A 16642-nucleotide genomic window follows, 5' to 3' on the forward strand; every position below is an offset into this window, starting at 1 on the left:
TGTTCATACATTAAAGGGGGGGGGATAAAAATAATAGAAAATGTTATAAAGTAAAATAAAAAAAAATTAAATATTCGGTCAACTCTTTTTTTCCCAGCTGATACAGCTCAGAAGTTTCGGTGATCCCTTCCTGCCTTTGTTCACAAAGGGGCAGCATGTGATCACTGCAGCCAATCAGTGTCCTCCGTGGTAACATGCTGTACTGGCATCATATCTCCCATCACTAAGCATGTGACCACTTAAGACACTGATTGGCTGCAGCGGTCATGTGCTGGCCCCCTGATCTCTCCTGATGGTGTCTGCAGGTATACTGCATTTTATCATTTAAAGGAGTTGTCCGTTTTCAGTAAAGTTTTGGGGGTGAAAGATAAGGTTGGAAAATAACAACCTTAGCACTGCTTACATCTTGAAGCCTATGCAGCTGCAGCGCCTCTTCTTTTTTGTTCCCACCATTTTCCTGACAAATTCCCTCTATAGATATGGTTTATTCTGCCCTCTTTATGACATTACAGTATATGTTGCTTTTATTACTCGTCGTCTTCCTACCATAACATATTTTTTTGTCCCTTCCCAGAAACCCAACCGTAACTCAGGTGTCCACGAGTGACAACCCTAACAATATAGGGCTTTTTGCCTCTAGACCATCCGACACTGTACAAGGAGGTCTGGACAGGTATGAATATTATTTTTTTCCTCTTTATTTAGCTTCTAATTGAACTTTTAGTTGTAATTCAATGCACAAATACTTATTTTGTCCTTTTTATTATCTCAGTCAAGTTTGTTCAGGTGGCCAGTACCTGTCTGTGAGATGCTCAGGTAAGCGGCACAGTTGGTTGTAGCTACATGCGCTTCTTAAGCTAGCCCTGTATTTGTATCGATTTGATGCCAATTAAATTAGTGGCAAATTTTGGGAAATTAATTGAAAAAATGCCCTCTGCAATTTTGCAACAAAACAGAAGATTGCATCAGCCACAGAAGGTTTAGATGACCTCAGGCGTGGCCATGCAGCCAGACAGGGTGGCGCTCCTCTCCTGCCGCTCTGCCTTGTTTCCTACCCGCCACCTGCCTCCTCTCGGTGACTGACAGGTCCCTCCTGCCATTATCCTCTTGGCCAGCGCATGCGCAGAATGATAGCCCGGCTCTCAGGACCTTATGTGACGCTCACAGCCCTCACCCTGAGAAGTGGGGGTACTCGGAGCCGGGTCAGATGTTTGGTGGGTTGTAGCCGTGGCCTGGATCCGTTCCGTGCCCAGGGTCGTCACATTAAAAGGGTGTAATGGGCTTTCAGAGTTGGTGTTAATCGAGTGGTTGTATTGACTACGCCACCTGTGGTTTCTGGTGATTCCCCCACCAGCGCTGCGTTCAGTCCTCTGAGGCGGGATGTAGTGGCAGCAGGAGATGATACTACTCCCCACAGGCGGAGCAGGGCCTCAGGGCAGAGAGAACAGGAGGATGGGGACTGTAGTAAGAGATGTGGTGCGGTGTCGTGCGGAGCCGCGTTGCAATAAGAAACCGGAGGCCATAGGGGTAGTCTTCCAAGCTTTACTCACGGTAGAATGCACAGCTGCAATGCTTCTAACTGCTCCTCACTGCGCGCTGCGTCCACCAGGACCGGGGCTCCGACAACCTCCGGGTAGTTCAGGTTCTGTGGTCAGGACCCCGCACCAGAGTGTTCCTAAACTTTCCCACTAGGTCCTCTCCTGTCCGTATGTGGTACATGTACTAAGGCCGGGTCTCCCTCTGGACTATGCACAGAACAAGGGTACGGGTGGCAACTCCGCTCAAACCGTTACCCGGTGGGATCCACTGAGCCTCCGGGCTTCTCCGACTAAGACTTGAAGTGACAGAGCCAGATATCGGGGGCCGGTACCCCTCTTGCAGCAGGAATCCCTCTGACTTAACCAGAATAGTGAGGACAGGTGGCGTATGCCGCTCCGTCTGCATCCCCCTGGGATCCTTTCACCTGTGGAGCTTGTCTCCTCTGCTCCCCTCCAGGCCTTCTTGGGTAGGGACCTTGACCGGGTAGAGACAGCCATTAACTCTAGCCCGCTCCTCGCCTCAAGGCCAGAGTACGAGGACCGTGTCCCCATCAACTGCAGGTTCACACAGAAAGCCACTTTCAGTGATGAAGATCACAATCAAAGACCATGAGCCCAAGATGGCTGGCTATTAAATATGAATTTTGTGGTGTAACCTAAGTGTGCGTCCTCCACCCTCACCCACTACTAGGTTCCCCCTAACTTTTGGTTCCCCCATCTCCACTTATCCTGGCTGGGACAGCACCCTGGTGCCTATAAGCTCCCCCCCCCCTCAGGTGGGAGAGGTGTGGTGATGAATGCAAAGGTGGGTTCCTGACAGATACACCATCCTTACCTCGAAGGAGAGATAGCACACCTCATTAAAGAGATGCAGTACCCCTGTGGCGACCGAACCCTCAGGGGCGCCACACATACATGCAAGGCTCCAGGGAAATATGGCCCTTGCACCAGATTCCAGGCACAGGAGACAAGAGTGACCTGTCAGTCACTGATAGGAGGCAGGCAGTGGGCAGGGAAAGAAGGAGAGAGGTTGGAGATCTGTAACTGCAGTGTCAACCCCGATGCACTTTCGGCTCATTTGCATAAAAATTAGCCAAAGGATCTCTCAAAAACTAAAACTAAAGAAGGAATTTAATCAACATTACAGAAACTTTTGATAGATGACAGTTTGGGGTGTAAAAACTTGCGGATAGGTTCCCTTTTAAAAATCAGAAGACGCACAGGTATACGGGTTATTGATTCGTTATTCTTGGAGGGTTCATCTCGTTTCTTCATTTAACGATGAATTATTTACTCTGCAGACTGCGGGCAGCAGAAGAGGAGCAGCAGGATCATCGGCGGCACCGAGGCCAACCTGGGAGACTGGCCTTGGCAAGTGAGCGTGCAGATCCGCACAAGTAGTCAATATGAGCACGTATGTGGAGGGACAATCATGAACAACCAATACGTGCTGTCTGCAGCTCACTGCTTCACCGGGTAAATAGAGGATGGACGGTTTTGATCAAATCTATGAATATGTACTACGGGGAGGGTTTGTGACGTACATACAATGCCTTTAATCCATTTTGGTTTTTCAAGTGCAATCTGACAACTTCAATGTGTCTAAGACTTGATTCAGACTGTTACAATGTGTCCCCATATTACACACTTGCAAATTTCTCAGTTAGAACCAATCCACTTTTGGGGTCTACAACCTATCAATCTTTGGAGCACCGTGTTATTAGGCACAGGAAATTTTTTAGATGTGCTTGCCATTAGGTTTCCGAGGGTTTAGGTGGAGATTGAAAGCCTCCTTTAGTTGGTGATCGAGAGCCTCCTATAGGTGGTGATCGAGAACCTCCTTTAGGTGGTAATTGAGAGCCTCCTTTGATCACAAGCTTGGTGTAACATTGGGTCCAGTGACCCAAAATAATGGCCTCTTAAGGATCTATGTCCAACACATCATATGGTGATCGACAGCCTCCTTTAGTTGGTGATCGAGAGCCTCTCTTTAGTTGGTGATCGAGAGCCTCCCTTTAGTTGGTGATCAAGATCCTCGTTTGATCACAAGCTTGGAGCGACCGTGGGTCCAATGATCCAAACTAATGGCCTCTTAAGGATCTATGTCCAACACATCATATGGTGATCGAGAGCCTCCTTTAGGTGGTGATCGAGAGCCTCCTTTAGGTGGTGATCGAGAGCCTCCTTTGATCACAAGCTTGGTGTGACCGTGGGTCCAATGACCCAAACTAATGGCCTCTAAGGGATCTATGTCCAACACATCTTATGTAAGAAAGGCCAACCTCATGTGTTCCCTTATGTCTCTTTTACAAAAAGTTTATTGTTATCATGTTATACCTGGATGAAAAATGAGAAGATAATAGAGAGCCCAATTCATTATTTACAATTTATACTAGTCGCTTTTTTGGGGGGGGGTTGTGGTATTCACTGGTGTTTTTCACTTCCAAATTCTTCAAAATAGTGCACATGGTTGGTGAATCTGGCTCCAAAAGCAAAAATACAGGTTTTTTTGTCTTAAATTAGTTTTTGATATATTTCAGCACCAAAAGTCACAAAGTTTCAAGAATGCACCAAATTGAAAACTCCTCCAGAAACTTTACTCCAAGCAGGGGGGACTGGAGTGAGAAGCGCCCCAAAAAATTATCATTTAATAAAAGTATTTAATGAATCTAAAACATCTAAATAAGCAAAGCTGTCGAGGAAAAATATTAATTAAAAAAAAAGCTTAAAAAAGAAAGACGACTGAAAAGGGGCAAAAACGTATAGGAATTGTGTTTGTATTAAAAAAGGAGGAAGTTATTCTAGAAAACTGGAGCAATAATGAATGGGGGCCAAAGTCTGTATTACCAAGTATTGTTAGCAATCGTAGAAGTCAATACAAAGATCCTTGACACATAACTTAGGATAAAAGCCAAACCAAAATCTTCCCAAAAGGAAAAAAAAAACATGTGCAGACAGCTGCTTTGGGGTTCTTAACCCTCATCAGTGCAAAGGGGCATATTGTCTTGTCCTTTAGGCCTTCCTATGCTGGTGCTCACTTCAAGGGCAAAAGTTATCTCCCACTCAAAGACCTTTCAGTCTCTTACATTGCACTGATGAGGAGCAAGAATGCCTAAACAGCTGTTTGCTAAGGGAGATGTTTCATTTTGAAGAAAAGTTTGGTTTGGCTTTATATCCAAAGTCACGTGGCAAAGTTTTTTATAGGGTCAATATCGACTTTTAGGATTGTTATCTCCATTAGGTGGCACTAAAGATACTGTTGTCCTCTTCTTTGAAGTTTTTCTTACAGTCGTAGGGCTCATTCAGACGTCCATGCAAATCGGTCCGAGATCCGACCGCAATAAATGGACTGGCCGTGGGTCTCCTGACTGCGTGCTGCATATATTTCTATAAGGCTCAGGTCGGGAGAGCCGCGGCCAGTCCGTACATTGTGGTCCATTCTCAGATTGATTTTCACGGACATCTGAATGAGTCCTAAGTCAAGTGGCAAGGAACTTTAAATGGACAGTATTCTTTTTCTTCTTTGAGTAAATTTTTTTTCCTTTTCTATTAAGACTTTTGCATAACTTCATTGATTGAATACGTCCGATATCTCCCAACAGTAGAGAACCCCTTCAATCCTGGAGGATAGTGACCGGCACGGTCAATCTGGCCCTGAGTCGCATCGTGTCGTATATCTCGGCTGTGATTAGACATGAGAACTATAATGAAGGCACGGATGACTTTGATGTGGCCTTGCTGAAATTAAGGAACCCGTTTACTTTCTCAGGTAAAAGAAAAAAAATAGATATTTGTGTTTTGGTTTTTATTTCCAGGTAAAACATGGAGGCTACCAGATCCGTTGATTGATAGTGATGCAGCGGTGGAGATTCTCAATGTCAATGATAACCAATAATAATTGATTTATTTGCATGTGGTGCCTGATACTGTGGATGCAGATACAGCTGAAAGCGATGGTGGAGGAAGGAGCCGTCAGCTGAGGCTCCCTCCTCCATCATTCCCCCTTGTATGTCTGACGTCTCAGCTCAATGGGCTATTGTAGAGGCCTATTTATGGGGTTCTCATACTATGTGGAGGGCTATTTATGGGGTCATCATACTATGTGGAGGGCTATTTATGAGGCCATCATACTATGTAGGAGGGCTATTTATGGGGCCATCATACTATGTGGAAGATTATTTATGGGTCATCATACTATGTGGAGGTCTATTTATGGGCCATCATACTATGTGGAGGGCTATTTATGGGCCATCATACTATGTTGAGGGCTATTTATGGGGCCATCATACTATGTAGGAGGGCTATTTATGGGGCCATCATACTATGTGGAGGACTATTTATGGGGCCATCATACTATGTGGAGGTCTATTTATGAGGTCATCATACTATGTAGGAGGGCTATTTATGGGGCCATCATACTATGTGGAGGGCTATTTATGGGGCCATCATACTATGTGGAGGGCTATTTATGGGCCATCATACTATGTGGAGGGCTATTTATGGGCCATCATACTATGTGGAGGGCTATTTATGGGGTCATCATACTATGTAGGAGGGCTATTTATGGGGCCATCATACTATGTGGAGGGCTATTTATGGGGCCATCATACTATGTGGAAGATTATTTATGGGTCATCATACTATGTGGAGGGCTATTTATGGGCCATCATACTATGTAGGAGCTCTATTTATGGGGCCATCATACTATGTGGAGGGCTATTTATGGGGCCATCATACTATGTGGAGGGCTATTTATGGGGTCATCATACTATGTGGAGGGCTATTTATGGGGTCATCATACTATGTGAAGGGCTATTTATGGGCCATTATACTATGTAGTAGGGCTATTTATGGAGCCATCATACTATGTGGAAGATTATTTATGGGTCATCATACTATGTGGAGGGCTATTTATGGGCCATCATACTATGTGGAGGGCTATTTATGGGGCCATCATACTATGTAGGAGGGCTATTTATGGGGCCATCATACTATGTGGAAGATTATTTATGGGTCATCATACTATGTGGAGGGCTATTTATGGGCCATCATACTATGTGGAGGGCTATTTATGGGGCCATCATACTATGTAGGAGGGCTATTTATGGGGCCATCATACTATGTGGAGGACTATTTATGGGGCCATCATACTATGTGGAGGTCTATTTATGGGGTCATCATACTAAGTAGGAGGGCTATTTATGGGGCCATCATACTATGTGGAGGGCTATTTATGGGGCCATCAAACTATGTGGAAGATTATTTATGGGTCATCATACTATGTGGAGGGCTATTTATGGGCCATCATACTATGTGGAGGGCTATTTATGGGGCCATCATACTATGTGGAGGGCTATTTATGGGGCCATCATACTATGTAGGAGGGCTATTTATGGGGCCATCATACTATGTGGAGTACTATTTATGGGGCCATCATACTATGTAGAGGTCTATTTATGGGGTCATCATACTATGTAGGAGGGCTATTTATGGGGCCATCATACTATGTGGAGGGCTATTTATGGGGCCATCATACTATGTGGAAGATTATTTATGGGTCATCATACTATGTGGAGGGCTATTTATGGGCCATTATACTATGTAGGAGGGCTATTTATGGGGCCATCATACTATGTGGAGGGCTATTTATGGGGCCATCATACTATGTGGAGGGCTATTTATGGGGTCATCATACTATGTGGAGGGCTATTTATGGAGTCATCATACTATGTGGAGGGCTATGTATGGGCCATTGTACTATGTAGTAGGGCTATTTATGGGGCCATCATACTATGTGGAGGGCTATTTATGGGGCCATCATACTATGTGGAGGGCTATTTATGGGGCCATCATACTATGTGGAGGGCTATTTATGGGGCCATCATACTATGTGGAGGGCTATTTATGGGGCCATCATACTATGTAGAGAGCTATTTATGGGGCCATTATACTATGTGGAGGGCTATTTATGGGGCCATCATACTATGTGTAGGGCTATTTATGGGGCCATCATACTATGTGGAAGATTATTTATGGGTCATCATACTATGTGGAGGGCTATTTATGGGCCATTATACTATGTAGGAGGGCTATTTATGGGGCCATCATACTATGTGGAGGGCTATTTATTGGGCCATCATACTATGTGGAGGGCTATTTATGGGGTCATCATACTATGTGGAGGGCTATTTATGGAGTCATCATACTATGTGGAGGGCTATGTATGGGCCATTATACTATGTAGTAGGGCTATTTATGGGGCCATCATACTATGTGGAGGGCTATTTATGGGGCCATCATACTATGTAGGAGGGCTATTTATGGGGCCATCATACTATGTGGAGGACTATTTATGGGGCCATCATACTATGTGGAGGTCTATTTATGGGGTCATCATACTATGTAGGAGGGCTATTTATGGGGCCATCATACTATGTGGAGGGCTATTTATGGGGCCATCATACTATGTGGAAGATTATTTATGGGTCATCATACTATGTGGAGGGCTATTTATGGGCCATCATACTATGTAGGAGCTCTATTTATGGGGCCATCATACTATGTGGAGGGCTATTTATGGGGCCATCATACTATGTGGAGGGCTATTTATGGGGTCATCATACTATGTGGAGGGCTATTTATGGGGTCATCATACTATGTGAAGGGCTATTTATGGGCCATTATACTATGTAGTAGGGCTATTTATGGAGCCATCATACTATGTGGAAGATTATTTATGGGTCATCATACTATGTGGAGGGCTATTTATGGGCCATCATACTATGTGGAGGGCTATTTATGGGGCCATCATACTATGTAGGAGGGCTATTTATGGGGCCATCATACTATGTGGAAGATTATTTATGGGTCATCATACTATGTGGAGGGCTATTTATGGGCCATCATACTATGTGGAGGGCTATTTATGGGGCCATCATACTATGTAGGAGGGCTATTTATGGGGCCATCATACTATGTGGAGGACTATTTATGGGGCCATCATACTATGTGGAGGTCTATTTATGGGGTCATCATACTAAGTAGGAGGGCTATTTATGGGGCCATCATACTATGTGGAGGGCTATTTATGGGGCCATCATACTATGTGGAGGGCTATTTATGGGGCCATCATACTATGTGGAGGGCTATTTATGGGGCCATCATACTATGTGGAGGGCTATTTATGGGGCCATCATACTATGTAGAGAGCTATTTATGGGGCCATTATACTATGTGGAGGGCTATTTATGGGGCCATCATACTATGTGGAGGGCTATTTATGGGGCCATCATACTATGTGGAAGATTATTTATGGGTCATCATACTATGTGGAGGGCTATTTATGGGGCCATCATACTATGTGGAGGGCTATTTATGGGGCCATCATACTATGTGGAAGATTATTTATGGGTCATCATACTATGTGGAGGGCTATTTATGGGCCATCATACTATGTAGGAGGGCTATTTATGGGGCCATCATACTATGTGGAAGATTATTTATGGGTCATCATACTATGTGGGGGGCTATTTATGGGCCATTATACTATGTAGGAGGGCTATTTATGGGGCCATCATACTATGTGGAGGGCTATTTATGGGGCCATCATACTATGTGGAGGGCTATTTATGGGGCCATTATACTATGTGGAGGGCTATTTATGGGGCCATCATACTATGTGGAGGGCTATTTATGGGGCCATCATACTATGTGGAGGGCTATTTATGGGGTCATCATACTATGTGGAGGGCTATTTATGGGGTCATCATACTATGTGGAGGGCTATTTATGGGCCATTATACTATGTAGTAGGGCTATTTATGGGGCCATCATTCTATGTGGAAGATTATTTATGGGTGATCATACTATGTGGAGGGCTATTTATGGGCCATCATACTATGTGGAGGGCTATTTAAGGGGCCATCATACTATGTGGAGGGCTATTTATGGGGCCATCATACTATGTAGGAGGGCTATTTATGGGGCCATCATACTATGTGGAGGACTATTTATGGGGCCATCATACTATGTGGAGGTCTATTTATAGGGTCATCATACTATGTAGGAGGGCTATTTATGGGGCCATCATACTATGTGGAGGGCTATTTATGGGGCCATCATACTATGTGGAAAGCTATTTATGGGGCCATCATCCTTAGTTGGGGCCCAATTAGGACTTTTGCTATGGGGCCCCATGATTTCTATGTGCACCTCTGTTTCTGCTGTATCTTTAATAATGAGTTCGTTGTGCAAATTCTGAGCATGAACTTTTAAAACTTTGCAGAATCATTTATGAAAATAATTTGATTTCCTCTTGATCTATCTTCTAGCTGTGGTTCAGCCCGCTTGCCTTCCGATGAGCCGGCAGACGTTTAACCCCAACACCCGATGCTGGATTAGCGGCTTTGGAAAAACGGTAGCTTCTTCAAGTAAGTAAAATAATATAATAGTGCTACAAGTGGTCAGACATATTTCATAAACCGAGGGTTCTTGTGCATGTGGGGAGAAGTAGATAGACAACCACACCATTCATATGCTCATCTACACCACATGGCTCCATCAGTGTCATAAGTATGGGGGCTTCCTGACCCTCCCCGAGTCTAGAGTGCATGTGTATAGGCCTCCCCGTATTGAGGGCGCAAGTGCAAGTGAGCTTCCCTACCCTTCCCGAATCAAAAATGAATGTGTATGGGGCTTCCTGACCCTCCCTGAGTTGAGACTGCATGTGTATGGAGTCTCCTGACCCTCCTCGAGTTGGGGTTGCATTTGTATGTGGTCTCCTGACTCTCCCCGAGTCAAAAGTGCATGTGAACAGAGTCTTCCTGACCCTCCTCGAATTGAGAGTGTGTGTGTATGGGGTCTCTTGACCCTCCATGAATTGGAAGTGCATGTGTTTGGGGTCTCCAAACCCTCCCCGAGTTGGGAGTGCATGTGTATGGGGTCTACCAACCCTCCCCAAGTTGGGAGTGCATGTGTATGGGGGCCTCCTGACCCTCCCCGAGTTGAGAGTGCATGTGTATGGGTGATTCCCGACCCTCTCTGAGTTGGGAGTGCATGTGTATGGGGTCTACTGACCCTCCCCGAGTTGGGAGTGCATGTGTATGGGTGATTCTCGAATCTCCCCGAGTTGGGAGTGCATGTGTATAGGACCTCCCGACCCTCTCGAGTTGGGAGTGCATGTGTATGGGTGATTCCTGACCCTCTCTGAGTTGGGAGTGCATGTGTATGGGTGATTCCCGAATCTCCCCGAGTTGGGAGTGCATGTGTATGGGTGATTCCTGACCCTCCTCCCGTTGGGAGTGCATGTGTATGGGTGATTCCCGAATCTCCCCGAGTTGGGAGTGCATGTGTATGGGTGATTCCTGACCCTCCCTGAGTTGAGAGTGCATGTGTATGGGTGATTCCCGAATCTCCCCAAGTTGGGAGTGCATGTGTATGGGTGATTCCTGACCCTCCCTGAGTTGGGAGTGCATGTGTATGGGTGATTCCTGACCCTCCCCGAGTTGGGAGTGCATGTGTATGGGTGATTTCCAAATCTCCCCGAGTTGGGAGTGCATGTGTATGGATGATTCCCGAATCTCCCCGAGTTGGGAGTGCATGTGTATGGGGTCATCAGACCCTCCCTGAGTTGGGAATATATGTATGAGGGCATCCTGATCCTCCCCCACCTTTGTTGAGTGTCTTTGTATGGAGTGTTGGGTGAGATAACTATTTGGTCAACCCCTATATATAAGGTAGAACAGGTTGATAATTAAAAGTAATTAATCAATCACGTTTGATAATGATGATATTCTGCTCCATGTTTTGTGTGTTGCAGAGGAAACATCCCCAGTGCTGATGAACACAGAGGTGTCCATTATCAGCACTTCTGTGTGTAACAGTGCGGGTGTCTACAGTGGTGACATTACTGACCGAATGATGTGTGCCGGCGACCTCCAGGGTGGAAGAGATTCCTGCCAGGTATGTTCTGCAATCGGACCACCTCCGACATATCACTAAGAACAGAGCGTAGAGAGATTGCACTAGGAAGACCTCTTCCACCATCTCCACTAACCTTACCCCATTTTTTGGGCACAAAGGCGGGAAAGGCGACCGAGCACCAAAAGCCTCCATCCAAACTGCACTGATGGTCCCTCACTATCCACAGAACATAACTTCTTCTCCCATCACGTCATGTCAAGTTTCTGATTGTTTTGATTTTTCTCTATTTTTCTATTTTAATTTTAGCATATCCCTAAAATAAAGAGCCCCATTCATCTTTGCAATGGCACCATTTTTTTTATCAATTTTTTGTGTTTTTCGCTTATTTTTTTATTTGTTTTTTAAAGTCAATTTTATGCGTTCGACTGTTTTTTTTATCCAAAAAATGAAAAAATTGTCCGCAAAATCCAGTGTAAATGGAAAATATACTTTTATCTAGTATCCATTAAAATTGAAAGGGAATCGTGGTGATACATATTGTTTGACGCGTTTCGAATCTTAACGTTACGATTAAGACCTTACGGTCAAAATGCATCCACGAATATCTATCGCCACAATTCCCTTTGAATTTTAATGGACACTAAATAAAAGGATATTTTCTGTTTACACTGGATTTTGTGGCCAATTTTCTTTTTTTGGATACTTTGCTTGGACAAACCAATGGGCCGGCCGCCATCCCAGTTAAGTGTTGAGCTAATATTCCCCTTTATTCTATTTTTTTTTATGTTTGTCACTATAGTGTTGGCCTGGTTTGGGGTTACCATATATTTTTGACTAATTCATCAATTACAACTTTTTAAAAAGTTGCAAAATTTGGCGCAAATGTACTCCAGTCCTCACCTTGGAGTGATTTTCTCGACGCCGGCTATATGGGCGCAAATTTTAGGCTATTTTGCAAAATGTTTAACTTTTGCACAATATAGGGTCAAAGACGGAATTAAAGATTTTTTATTTTTACCCAATTTTGAAGAATTTAGCACAAAAAACATTGATAAAAAGCACAAGCCAAAAAAAAGTAAAGTGACAAACTAAAGTATTTATTTTTTATATACTCTAAATATACAGTTATTTTGTGCTGTGTATATGAGTCTATACGGTCTGTCAATTGTTTTCAGGGGGACAGCGGAGGACCCCTGGTTTGTATGCAGGAGGATCGCTGGTACTTGGTTGGGGTGACGAGTTGGGGCAAAGGATGTGGACAAGCTAATAAACCTGGAGTGTATACTCGTGTTACTGAGGTCCTGACATGGATATACACCAAAATGGAGGTAAGAAACAACAGTTAAGAAGAAAGTTAAAAAAATATTAAAATATCTAGAAATATCCTCACAAGAGAGAAGGAAGCGCCTATGATCCAGTAGCCAGATGTCTTTGGAGGCGGCTCATTTCCATTTGGAACAAAGGATCGAGCATGTTGATATTCAGCATGTCGGACCTATTTTTTGTCGAAATCTATACAGTACAGACCAAAAGTTTGGACACACCTCCTCATTTAAAGATTTTTCTGTATTTTCATGACTATGAAAATTGTACATTCACACTGAAGGCATCAAAACTATGAATTAACACGTGGAATTATATACTTAACAAAAAAGTGTGAAACAACTGAAAATATGTCTTATATTCTAGGTTCTTCAAAGTAGCCACCTTTTGCTTTGATGACTGCTTTGCACACTCTTGGCATTCTCTTGATGAGCTTCAAGAGGTAGTCACCGGAAATGGTTTTCACTTCACAGGTGTGCCCTGTCAGGTTTAATAAGTGGGATTTCTTGGCTTATAAATGGGGTTGGGACCATCAGTTGTGTTGTGCAGAAGTCAGGTGCATACACAGCTGATAGTCCTACTGAATAGACTGTTAGAATTTGTATTATGGCAAGAAAAAAGCAGCTAAGTAAAGAAAAACGAGTGGCCATCGTTACTTTAAGAAATGAAGGTCAGTCAGTCCGAAAAATTGGGAAAACTTTGAAAGTGTCCTCAAGTGCAGTTGCAAAAACCATCAAGCGCTACAAAGAAACTGGCTCACATGAGGACCGCCCCAGGAAAGGAAGACCAAGAGTCACCTCTGCTTCTGAGGATAAGTTTATCCGAGTAACCAGCCTCAGAAATCACAGGTTTACAGCAGCTCAGATTAGAGACCAGGTCAATGCCACACAGAGTTCTAGCAGCAGACACATCTCTTCAACAACTGTTAAGAGGAGACTTTGTGCAGCAGTCCTTCATGGTAAAATAGCTGCTAGAAACCACTGCTAAGGACAGGCAACAAGCAAAAGAGACTTGTTTGGGCTAAAGAACACAAGGAATCGACATTAGACCAGTGGAAATCTGTGCTTTGGGTTGATGAGTCCAAATTTGAGATCTTTGGTTCCAACCACCGTGTCTTTGTGCGACGCAGAAAAGGTGAACGGATGGACTCTACATGCCTGGTTCCCACCGTGAAGCATGGAGGAGGAGGTGTGATGGTGTGGGGGTGCTTTGCTGGTGACACTGTTGGGGATTTATTCTAAACTGAAGGCATACTGAACCAGCATGGCTACCACAGCATCTTGCAGCGGCATGCTATTCCATGCGGTTTGCGTTTAGTTGGACCATCATTTATTTTTCAGCAGGACAATGACCCTAAGCACACCTCCAGGCTGTGTAAGGGCTATTTGACCAAGAAGGAGAGTGATGGGGTGCTACGCCAGATGACCTGGCCTCCACAGTCACCAGACCTGAACCCAATCGAGATGGTTTGGGGTGAGCTGGACCGCAGAGCGAAGGCAAAAGGGCCAATAAGTGCTAAGCATCTCTGGAAACTCCTTCAAGATTGTTGGAAGACCATTTCGGGTGACTACCTCTTGAAGCTCATCAAGAGAATGCCAAGAGTGTGCAAAGCAGTCATCAAAAAAAAGGTGGCTACTTTGAAGAACCTAGAATATAAGACATATTTTCAGTTGTTTCACACTTTTTTGTTAAGTATATAATTCCACATGTGTTAATTCATAGTTTTGATGCCTTCAGTGTGAATGTACAATTTTCATAGTCATGAAAATACAGAATAATCTTTAAATGAGAAGGTGTGTCCAAACTTTTGGTCTGTACTGTAGGTTTGGTTGACAATAATCTAATGTGCATAACCACCCAATGTATGACTTTAGATCCAGTACTCGGTATAAATTCTTCAGTACTGATTGCTAATATTAAAAGCATAAAATACAATCAATTAAAATCTATATCTGGCTCAAAACGCGTTGGCCGAGAGGAGGTTTTTCAATTTCTTTACTATTTGTTATAACTAATAATTTTTAGAGGATTTTAGACCGAGTGCTGGATGGACCTGTTGGTCCGCGCACCCGGAGGAGCAATACAGCTGATTTATTATTTATTAGTTTAGAGATGACTTAACCTGAACTTAAAAGTTTGGAGTTCGTACCGGACAATTAGTGTCCGGTGCTAAATAACGAACACGGACTTCTCCCAGAAGTTTGTTGCAATGTTCGGAGTTCCGGGAAAGTCCGGGAAGAGAGAGAATATTTTCCAGAACAAAAGTTTGAGTCGACATTGTTATCAATGGGGTTCAGGTTCTGGTTGAGGTTCTGGTACGCAAACTTTGGAATAAAGTTTAGGTTGGGTAACAGAACCCGAACTTCCACGGATCGGCTCATCCCTAATTGTGATATAAAATGTAAACTTTTCTATCTACTTCCATTGAGAACTAATAATAAGAATCAAGTTTTGGGGGAATTTGTGACCATCAATAATTGTCTTTTTACAGATGGAGAGGAATCGGTGACCTTAAAAGTGGAGCGGAGGAAGAGGACGCACTTCACTGTGACGCAGAAGAAGTCTATACTACAGTAAAGGGAAATAATGTGAGGAGGGGTATTTATAAGACGTGGCATTCAATATATTCTGAATCAAAATGCCATAAGAAGAAATAACCAAGAGTTGGAGGCGAGGAAGTGTGCAAGATTATATACTGTAGGCAGAATGGAGACGCCAAAAGATTTGCAGTCGTGTAATAGTTTATATCTATGGTTTTAGTTTTCCTCTTGGATGTAAAAAACAAACAAAATCAGGTTTAGGTCCAAACTTTAAAATTGTGAGAAAGAACATCTCTCGCTCGTGATCGTGCAGTACACAGAAACTTGATGATTTCAGCTGGGACTGTGCAATATATCATTTCTCCAGAAGGGGCACTGCAAGTAAATGTAACACTTGCTTTCTCGCTGATCGTTGAGGTTCTCGGCAGCAGAACGACCCGCGATCGGGCTAAAAAAAAAAAAAAGGACTGAAATGCAGATAACCTCTCTATGTATTAATGACGGGAGTTGGAAACGATTGCAGAACACGACATCGATGCAAAGCTGGAAAGACTTCGGGAAAATTGCAATATGGCAGCATGCAGTTGGGGAAGGAGTGATCTGAAACATGTGAAAGTTAGCTCCGGGGGTCCGGTGCGAAGAAGAACAGGGTTGGCAATGGCCTGGCACATACTGGGAAGGAATATATATATATATATATATATATGTGTGTATATATATCTATATATATGTATATATATATATATATATACATATATATATATATATATTGGAGCAGATAGTATATCACCAGTCCTGAAGGAAATCTGTTGCCATTGTCATAATGATAGGACTCTTATCTAGATTCCAAGTAATCCATCTGCTACTAAACAGACTGCAGAGTGGTCAGCGTCTCGCCATATCGTGTGCAGATTCTGCATCCTGTATATTAATAGTAAATACGATTAAATTAATTCTGTTTTGTGAAATCTGTAATAAATGTATTTTCATAAATGCCTGGATGGTGCAATTTATATCATATTTTATGAAGATAAAACCGTGGAGTATTATCTGGATATAATGGATTCTTGTACAGTTACAACAGTAATAAAGGGATTCGCTGTTATATTCTGCGTTGGTCGTCTTTTTGCTCATAGTTTTATCAGGAAATTGCTGTTATGCACAATCAACTCACACACGGCTTCCATGGCCAGATATAGTGCAGGAAGATCCGCTCAGCCGGTCCTGGGGATACAATGGTGTTTTACTTTTCTCCCTATACAAGAGAAGTGGCCTTGGCTGCTAAGACCCCTGGATTGCGATCATAGAACTTAGGGGCAA

General features: G+C 43.5%; 1 protein-coding gene across 2 annotated transcripts in view; it reads left to right on the forward strand.

The window, feature by feature from the left end:
• TMPRSS13 (transmembrane serine protease 13) overlaps positions 1 to 16427 on the forward strand; it is a 44093-nt gene extending 27666 nt beyond the window's left edge. For both annotated transcript variants that reach the window (XM_073657061.1, XM_073657062.1), the window contains 8 exons: positions 575 to 673; positions 773 to 816; positions 2840 to 3014; positions 5141 to 5307; positions 9869 to 9967; positions 11356 to 11498; positions 12635 to 12787; positions 15274 to 16427. In XM_073657061.1, coding sequence (XP_073513162.1) covers positions 575 to 673; positions 773 to 816; positions 2840 to 3014; positions 5141 to 5307; positions 9869 to 9967; positions 11356 to 11498; positions 12635 to 12787; positions 15274 to 15291 — 898 coding nt within the window. In that variant the 3' untranslated portion in view covers positions 15292 to 16427. The remainder of the gene's footprint in view (positions 1 to 574; positions 674 to 772; positions 817 to 2839; positions 3015 to 5140; positions 5308 to 9868; positions 9968 to 11355; positions 11499 to 12634; positions 12788 to 15273) is intronic.
• The last annotated feature ends 215 nt before the right edge of the window (positions 16428 to 16642 follow it).

This window comes from Phyllobates terribilis, unplaced genomic scaffold (assembly GCF_046119375.1).
Source record: "Phyllobates terribilis strain yellow unplaced genomic scaffold, ASM4611937v1 Scaffold_12__6_contigs__length_324123572, whole genome shotgun sequence".
Lineage (NCBI taxonomy): Eukaryota > Metazoa > Chordata > Amphibia > Anura > Dendrobatidae > Phyllobates > Phyllobates terribilis.